Source organism: Macadamia integrifolia, chromosome 12, assembly GCF_013358625.1.
Source record: "Macadamia integrifolia cultivar HAES 741 chromosome 12, SCU_Mint_v3, whole genome shotgun sequence".
NCBI lineage: Eukaryota > Viridiplantae > Streptophyta > Magnoliopsida > Proteales > Proteaceae > Macadamia > Macadamia integrifolia.
In genome coordinates, this window is record NC_056568.1 from 27560165 (window position 1) to 27569218 (window position 9054).

Genomic DNA, 9054 nt, shown 5'->3' on the forward strand with positions numbered 1-9054 from the left:
TTAGCATAGAAACGAAAAAAACCGTTTCTACTATTTCAAGACACAGAAACAACATAAAAAAAAATCAAATGGGCCTAGTTTTGATAATTTATTTATGATATGATCAATTTTGATCTGTTATTTGTTTATTTTAACACCATTGTTGATCATTTTGGTTTAAACCACTGTTTTATCAATTCAATTGGATCGGTCTAGGGTGGGGTACTTGAAGGGGTAAATTTGGTAAAAACAGTGATTAGGCATATGGGATCAAAGTGATTTATGTGCCTGGGGAGAGTACCCACCCTTTCCGCCTTTCCTATAATATCGCAACAAATAATAATGAAAAAAAAAAATTTCTTTAGTGGTTGCATTTACCGCTAAAGAAATGAAATATTTCACCTTCTCCCTTGGATTCACAAATATCTTCCTAAATTTTTATATATTCAAAAATAATCTTTTAGATTATATTTCTTTGATGGCCAAGTAGAGTTAACTACAATTCAGGCAATAGTCAAATTTTATTTCAAAATAGTCGTATTTTCTCTTTGGAGCATGGATTTAGTTATCGGTACAGAACGATTTTTTCATAAAAAAAATATGTTTTTTTTTTTACTATTTTACCCTTAAACTGATATTATTAATACCTGATCTCATCGATATGAATACAATATGATCGATATAACCGATCTAATATCAATACTTATAACCATGCTTTGTAGACATCCGATATAACAAAAGAGTCAGTCTCACAATAGTTGGAGACCACATAAATAATTTATTTCCAATTTCTTTTTGGTAGAATTTATTTCCATTGATACGTAAGCAAATATGAAAAAAAAGGGAAGAAATTCGTTTTTTGGGGTTTTCTTGGCTTTAAAGACGGAGGGGGAAGAGAGCGGGGGTGGTTGTCTCGTTGAGTTGAGATTTCCGTTGGTAAGCAAAACGAACTCAAAAAACAAACGAAACAAATTCGTTTCTGATTCTAAAACTGTCAAGAACAGTTGGGTTCTTCGCATTCGCTCTCTGACTGGCTTGCCCTGGCCCCAGTTCCTCTCTTTCCTTCCCAACTCGATCCATTTGCGTAACCAAATTTCTTCTTCTTTCTTCTCTCTCTATATTCTTTATAAGAATCTCTTCCTTTCTGTCTTCTCAGTGATCCGACTCTCATGTCTTCTCTTCATTTCTCCAGCCACTGAAAATGTGATCCTATTCCTCTTCGTATTCCACAGCTGAATTTGGTTCGTAGACGCTACCGGTTAAGCTGCTTCTGATTCAAAATTTTGTTCCTGCTGGCTTAGGGTGGAAATTCAGAGACTTTCACCGTATTTTGGCTTTATTCGCGTCGAAATCTGCTGGTATGTGTGGTTTGGGATCCTTGGATCTTTACAGCTTCGAAAATTTGATATTCAGCTTTAATGTTTTCTCTGGTAAATTGATTTTTTTTTTTTTTTTTTTGATTGATCTGGTTATTAACTGGTGTTCGTTGTTTTGTTGCAGAGTTACAGTTTGTGTCCGAGGTGTAGCGTCTCTGAGATGAATAGTTCGGAGACATAGTGTGATTACTTTACATGCAAGTTTAAGGTTTAGTCTCAACAGAGCCGTGAAGTGTTTTACCTCCTGGGTTTTGGTTGGTTTGCTTTTTGTTTTTTTTCCTGATCGAGGTAGCCGGCATGGATTTTCCTGTTGGCTCTATTTTGATGAAGTTGGGGATGGTCTCCACTTCTGATCATACCTCCATAGTTTCTATGAATATATTTGTGGCTCTCCTATGTGCTTGTATCGTGATTGGGCATCTATTGGAGGAGAACCGATGGATGAATGAGTCGATTACAGCACTAATAATTGTGAGTTTCCGCACCATTGGCTTCCCCTTTAAATGACTATAATTTCACACAGTTATGTTAAATCATGACTGGTTTTCTGTGGGTTCATGGCAGGGTCTTTGTACAGGAGTCGTCATTCTACTATTTTCTGGGGGGAGAAACTCGCATATTTTAGTCTTCAGTGAAGATCTCTTTTTTATTTATCTTCTTCCTCCAATTATATTTAACGCTGGGTAAGTGAAAAAAGAAGAAGAGCAATTCACGTATTTTTGTTTTAGCCTATGATTATGTTAATATTGTTAGTTTCCAGCTTTCTCTATTTCATGCATATTATATCTCATAGTTTTGTTATTTGTAGTTCGTGATATACAACTGCAAGTTCATCTGCAAAATAATTGTATTGAATTTGCATTTTAACTTATGTTCCAAGCTTCCTTTCATTCATTGGTGCTGTACATTGTTTAAAGACGTTAAATTGGACTTGAACCTGATGGTTTCATTCTTATTTGGGTTTTCTGATGAACTGTTCAGCTTTGCAGGCATAGTAAATTTTTTAGATATTTATCAAATTTAAAAGGGTACTTGGGTATACATATTGCTAGAAATAAAGTACTTGGTCGTAGTACTGGTTCTGGTTCAACTAAATGTAAGGCCAGAAACAAGTAGATAGTGTTGCTGTTAAATCTCTGATATACGGGATCTATTATCTTTGAGCAGTAATTATATCCCCACTGGCATTGATTGGTCCAACCTTATTTTACCCACTCCCGTTTTCATTTTAAGACATTAAAGTTGATTATTGGTGGCAAATTCTATTAGGTGGGGGACTTACTGTGGTGAAACCATCATTTTCAAGAATCTTTGATTCATAGATCTGCCCTAATTGAATGAGTTTGAATAAGTTTTTATGTCCAATTATTCCTAGTCCAAGGTTCAGTGTCTAACTTGATCAGCATAGAAAGAGACATGAGTTGGTTCTGACTTGAATCAATATGTTTTGAGTTGTATTAGTTAAAAGTTTGTACTGGCTCCACTCAACGTTTCCTTCCTTCTGAAACTATAAAAAAATTGGAGATTATTCAGCCAGTTTGCCAACCTGTTTGAACTGGTCATATAGTAATGATGAACCTTGTTTCAGTACAGTTGAGGTTGTTCCCTTCTATTTATCAACCAACTTTACGTCAATTGAGTTGTTAGTCTAGTACTCTAGTAATTGTCAAGGCACTTTAGCAGGCAGATCTGTCCAAGTTTACATATAGAATAAAGGAAAAGTTAAAATTCTTATAGCGAACCACAAAGTCACAAGCATCCAATGTAAAACACGAATCTGTAACAAACAAAGTAAGGATCTAGATTCCTTGTGCCCCAAGGATGGTAAAGTTACTTGAATTAGTTGCTCTTGCTATAAGTGTGTGCTTCACCATTACCTCTTTGGTTTTCTTATCCAAATCAATCACTAGCTGTTAATCATCATATTGAACAATAAAATGTGTGAAAGTTGAAGTTTACATAGGTTCCTTGTCATAGATTAATTAGAACACTCAACCACCAAAGAAGATAATAAAAACTTGAAGCAGCTTTAACCTAGACTTTTTAAACCTACTAGAACTCGTTTCTTTCAACCCTGTACAAAATATACAACTAAGAATAGTAATTCTCCACTAACATGCATATATTTGAATTGTTTTCAAAAATACCTACTCATATCTGAATTTTGAAATACTATTCTGGCTGCATAAGTTACACATATTGTTTTTGGGTAGTTTGGCATTTATTCATCTTAATATTATCTGCTCTCTTTCTCTCTGCGTTACACACACACGATATGTTTTCTCATTCAGTGATGCAAATTTTTTCCCAATTTAGATGATTTTGATCTTTACTTTCCTTCTCCCCTCCACCAGGTTCCAGGTGAAAAAGAAGCAATTTTTTCGTAACTTCATGACCATCATGTTGTTTGGTGCTGTTGGTACATTGATTTCCTTTGTCATCATCTCACTAGGTATACTATTCGATTTTATATATGTTGTTATTCAGACTATTTAATTCTTCTGTAGGACCATTCAAACAGCATTTTAGGACAGCTATTTTGCAAAAGGTTCTTTAAACTGGAGTCTGGTGAACTTGTAAGTCTCTGATAAAACCAAGTTTATAATAAGTTATTGAACAGTTGAACATCTTATTCAGAGGACTTTTTAGATGAAGACTCTATACATGAAGGGAAAATAGTCGGCATATAATTACCATACAAAAAAATGTTGAATATGTTTTTACAGGTGAAATACTCCCAAACAACTTTCTTCAGGAGCCATGAGTTGTCATGGTAACAAATCTAATCCGGAATAAAGTTCATAATTTTTTCCACCCATATTCCAGTGGCGTTTTTCATTTTTTTTAATAAATAATTGCAGGTGTTGTTACATTTCTTTTAGCAATGTCAATTTGAAGTCCTTGATTAATTAAATTGCCATTTAGTTGGGATAAGGCTGAGTTGTTGTTGTTGTTGGTTAATTAAACTGCAACAGAGGTTTTGAAGCTGCAAACTTCTAATTGCTAATTCAACTTCAAACTAGCTAGGCTTGTAGACATGGGGCAGACAATTTTGGAGAAAAGAGAAATATGTTGAACATACAAACAAATTTAATATTAATATAGATTTGCTGATAAGATGATGCTAATAGGTATTGATGCCTGCAATGATGTATGATTGGTCTTTATTGTTTTTGCATTATCTGTTTATGATAATAGGATCTATCTTATTGTTAATTAGGTGCCAGAGAAATGTTTAAAAAGCTGGACATTAACCTCGATATAGGGGATTATCTTGGTACTTCTACATAACTTTTTCCCTCTTTCTGTTTTCTGCTGCAAAGAACACTGTGTCTCTTCTTGTTTTATCATCTTTAATCCTTTTCATCGTTTGTAGCAATTGGAGCAATCTTTTCTGCAACGGATTCTGTTTGCACCTTGCAGGTATGGAAAGCCTTAAGAATCAGTTATTGCTCTGTTGTCTCAATGAATAGCTCATTGTTATTAATTAATTCCATCTGATGGTGCAGGTGCTCAATCAGGATGAGACGCCTTTACTCTATAGTCTTGTATTTGGGGAAGGTGTTGTTAATGATGCCACATCAGTGGTGCTCTTTAATGCAATTCAGAGCTTTGATCTCTCGCACATCGACTCCAGCATTGCTTTGCAGTTTGTTGGCAATTTCTTTTATTTATTTATTACGAGCACCATGCTGGGAGTGATTGTGAGTCTCTCTCTCTCTCTCTCTGCCCCTGTATTTGTTTGGGTGATCCTATAGGAACTTACATTGACATTCTTTTTTTCCTTGCAGGCCGGATTGCTAAGTGCATTCATTATCAAAAAGTTGTACTTTGGAAGGTATGCAAATGATATGCTTTAAAGTTTTCCTTTTCTTTAATTGTTCTCCCTGTTTTTCTATTCCTTGTGTTTTGTTTTGAACATTCTATTCCATGTTTACTGTCAGTCTTTATCTGTAATTAGCTTGATTTTTTTAATGGGAGTGGGCGAGTAGAGTTTTAAGAAAATTTAAGGTAATGACTGTCACACATGCAGGGAGTATACTCCTCACAGTATGGGGGAGTAGAGTTTTAAGAAAATTTAAGGTAGAATGACTGTCTACCAACCTTATGTGTGGTGCACTTGCAGGGAGTGTACTCCTCACAGCATGGGACACAGTGGCATTCAGCACACATAGGAATTTTTTTTTGGAAGGGGGGGGGGGGGAGGGCTTAGGATCTCAATTGGTACCTATCTCTTGTGCAACCTATTGGTTCTCATCCTGCTTTCTACAGCTAGCTCGTAAACTTTTCTCAATGTTAAGTGACAATTAGTTTCTTCTGGCTCATTGGGGTCATGTCTCTATTGTCTTGCACATGTAAAGAAGAATGTAACAGTATGATATACAAGGTTTTTCCAATTTATTTTCTATGGATACTCTAATAGCTTTTGTTCTTGTGACTTCTAGGCATTCTACCGATCGTGAAGTTGCACTTATGATACTCATGGCCTACCTTTCCTATATGTTGGCTGAGGTAAAAATTTTGCTCTTTGACTTTGAGTTGTGTGGTATCTTCATGGAGGCTTTTGCTCTATATTAATTTCCAAAATTCATTACCAACAAAACAGTGACACATTTGTATTGCAGCTGTTCTATTTAAGTGGTATTCTCACTGTATTCTTCTGTGGGATTGTCATGTCCCACTATACCTGGCATAATGTGACTGAGAGTTCAAGAGTCACCACAAAGTATGTTGATTCTACTGGCAATTTATTCCTCTATAATGAATATGTTCATGTTCATGTAATTTTTATCTTTCCATATCATGATTTAAACTAGTTATTAATTAATATTCGGGGTCTGCTTACTATTTTTTGCAGGCATGCTTTTGCAACATTGTCATTTATTGCTGAGATATTTATCTTCCTTTATGTTGGTATGGATGCATTGGACATTGAGAAGTGGAGGTTTGTGAGCAGTAGGTATGGTTAATGTACCCGTCTTTCATCGAGCTGCGTATAATTAGACCTAAGAATAATTTTGATGAAACCATTTACCGTGGATTTGTGTTTGTCTTGCAACTGCTTAATTGCCTTTGGTCCCTTACCCTCCACTTCTGTTATATTTTTAAATGTCAATAATCAAATTTCAACTTACGGGACCATTCAGTTCATTAGTTGCAAAATAGAGCTGGCTAGTTGCAGACAGTATTTATTTATGGTTTTATACTACTTATTGCATCCCTAATTTTGATTTATCATCTTTGTAGTCCTGGAAAATCAGTTGGAGTGAGTTCAATACTTCTGGGCCTGGTTCTGATAGGGAGAGCAGCTTTTGTCTTTCCATTGTCATTTTTATCCAACTTCGCTAAGAAGAATCCTAATGAAAAAATTCACCTCAAACAGCAAGTAAGCCGTTGATTCTTACTTTTTCAGTTTCTTTCTGGGATTTTCATCCTTCTGAACACATTGATGTACTAATTGGCAATATTGGTCTTGCAGGTTACGGTATGGTGGGCTGGTCTCATGCGAGGGGCAGTATCTATGGCACTTGCTTATAATCAGGTAAACTTTATCTTTCTGTTTCGTTGTGGGGCTAAAATGCATAATTGTCTAGAAGAGGGTGACAGGTTTGTCAAACTGCTAGAAAATTAAGACAGCTCAATCACATCATCATCCAATAAGGGAAGTGTCAACGTGAAACACTATTCCAAAATTGAGGGAAGGATTAGAATATGGAGGGAAGTTGAGAAAAACATGTGGTACATTCCCCCTCTAATGTTGTACAATAAAATTCTGCCATCTAACTGGGTTCTAGGACCTCCTATCTTTGCAGCATCATCCAGTTTGAAAGAAGCAATTATATTGTATTGCTTCCTAACTGTGTTCCCAGTTCGATCTTTTTTTTTTTCCTGCATGAAAATGGACAACAGATATATTATATTATGGTTTCTGTTGACCTGTAAAACTGACATGTCCCCACTTTTTTGACTATGATAGAATATGGAATGGTTCTCTCTCTGTGCCTTTGAGAGAGATGATTGTAATTGTATTGCCCGACCCTTTGATAAGCGGCCAGTCTGAATAAGATTTTGAGATCTATGTCCAACTATAGTAGGATTGCCGTTGGCTGGAAGGGTTCTTATTTTCTGTGCTGATGAATAGATATTTAATACACAAATATGTAAATTATTTATGGGAAAAAGAACTCTGTCCAGGAGCGTGGCCTACGGCAGCGCTCCCATGTGTGTCTCTCTCTCCTCCCCATGTGAAAATACATCTCTGCCCCCTTGTTTGGGATAGACACAGGGAGTGCTGGCATAGGCCATGGCCCAGATAGAGCACCACTTCCCATTATTTATTATTACTATGTTTCATCATGGTTCATTTAAGGACGTCCTATTTTTATTTCTTTTTGGTTCATATGCAGTTTACTCGGGCAGGCCATACTCAATTGCGAGGGAATGCTATAATGATCACTAGCACCATCACAGTTGTACTTTTCAGCACAGTGGTAAGATTGTCATGCCTTAAAAAGTATTATGTGGTTGCTCTGTATCTGAGATGGACTCTAAACCCTACCCCATTTCTTTTGGTGTTGTTCAGTCTATGTGTTTTGTAACTTGCACAATCTTTATGGAACTAAGGTGGGAATACTCTAGTGTTGGCCATTTAAATTGACACCTTCTGGGGATTTAGGTAATTAGTTAACCTAGAGGACTAAAGACAGACAATATCACCATATTAAACCACAGCTTCAACATAGACTGTTGTGGTGTATGATGGCATCCGGTAATTGTTTTGGCCCAACCTGTGTCCATAATTACAGACCCTTCAAAAACATTTATACTTTTAGGGAGGATTTTAAATGAGCAAAGCTACTGTAAAATTATTTTTCAGTCATTCAAATATTGTGTTGGGTGTATATTATTAAGTTTGTGTTGATGATCATCACCTGGGATTACCCAGTATTCTTATCATTAGGTTCTGAAAAACGGTGTTTAATAATTCACATCTCTTTTGTTTTACTCAGGTTTTTGGATTGTTGACTAAACCTCTAATCAGGCTCCTGCTGCCTTCAAAACCCTTGAGTAGCATTGTGATCTCAGAGCCATCAAGTCCAAAGTCCTTCACCACCCCACTTCTTGAGAATGGACAACATGATTCTGAAGCGGATCTTGGTAGCCGTGATATCCCCCGCCCAACTAGCCTCCGGATGCTCCTAAGCACCCCATCTCACACTGTCCACCATTACTGGCGTAAATTTGATAACTCTTTTATGCGTCCTGTGTTTGGTGGGCGGGGATTTGTACCAGTCGTCCCTGGCACACCACTTGAACAGAGTCTCTACCACTAGCAATGAGAGAAATATAAGGTTGTTCATGGATCTCTAGAAGACCAAGCCACGTTCTTTTGAAGTCTGCTGTGCAATTTGTGGGTGTGTAAGATTTTATTTTGGCGATGCTTTCTGGGCGGGGATTTTGCATTCTTCCCTGGTTGATTGTAATATTCTTTCTTTTCCTCATGTTACTACCTCTGTTCTTTTTCATTTTTTCTTATCTTTGGGGTCCGTTTGGCTAGCATGATCGAGCTGTTTACAGATATCTTCCAATAGATCCTAACTGATTTCACATTCATTACAAATACCTGTAATATTTTGGTTAGATGAGTATAATGTAAACTTTCCTTGAATTAAACAGGTTTTATGTATTTTGTCTTCAA

General features: G+C 36.3%; 1 protein-coding gene across 1 annotated transcript; it reads left to right on the plus strand.

Annotated features, from left to right (window-relative positions):
• The first annotated feature begins 875 nt into the window (after window positions 1-875).
• Window positions 876-9054, plus strand: LOC122058243 (sodium/hydrogen exchanger 2). The gene is made up of 15 exons (XM_042620842.1): window positions 876-1337; window positions 1480-1826; window positions 1920-2038; window positions 3710-3807; window positions 4576-4632; window positions 4732-4778; window positions 4865-5059; window positions 5147-5193; window positions 5801-5867; window positions 5981-6081; window positions 6214-6315; window positions 6603-6741; window positions 6835-6897; window positions 7763-7846; window positions 8366-9054. The coding sequence occupies exons 2-15, from the start codon at window positions 1653-1655 to the stop codon at window positions 8687-8689; spliced, it is 1617 nt and encodes a 538-aa protein (XP_042476776.1). The 5' UTR covers window positions 876-1337; window positions 1480-1652; the 3' UTR covers window positions 8690-9054.

Excerpts from the sequence above, each read along its gene's own strand:
- LOC122058243 (XM_042620842.1), top strand. The coding sequence starts at position 1,653 with ATGGATTTTCCTGTTGGCTCTATTTTGATGAAGTTGGGGATGGTCTCC. Across the intron at positions 4,779-4,864 it reads ATTCTGTTTGCACCTTGCAG|GTGCTCAATCAGGATGAGAC; the intron begins GTATGGAAAGCC and ends CTGATGGTGCAG. Across the intron at positions 5,868-5,980 it reads TTTCCTATATGTTGGCTGAG|CTGTTCTATTTAAGTGGTAT; the intron begins GTAAAAATTTTG and ends TTTGTATTGCAG.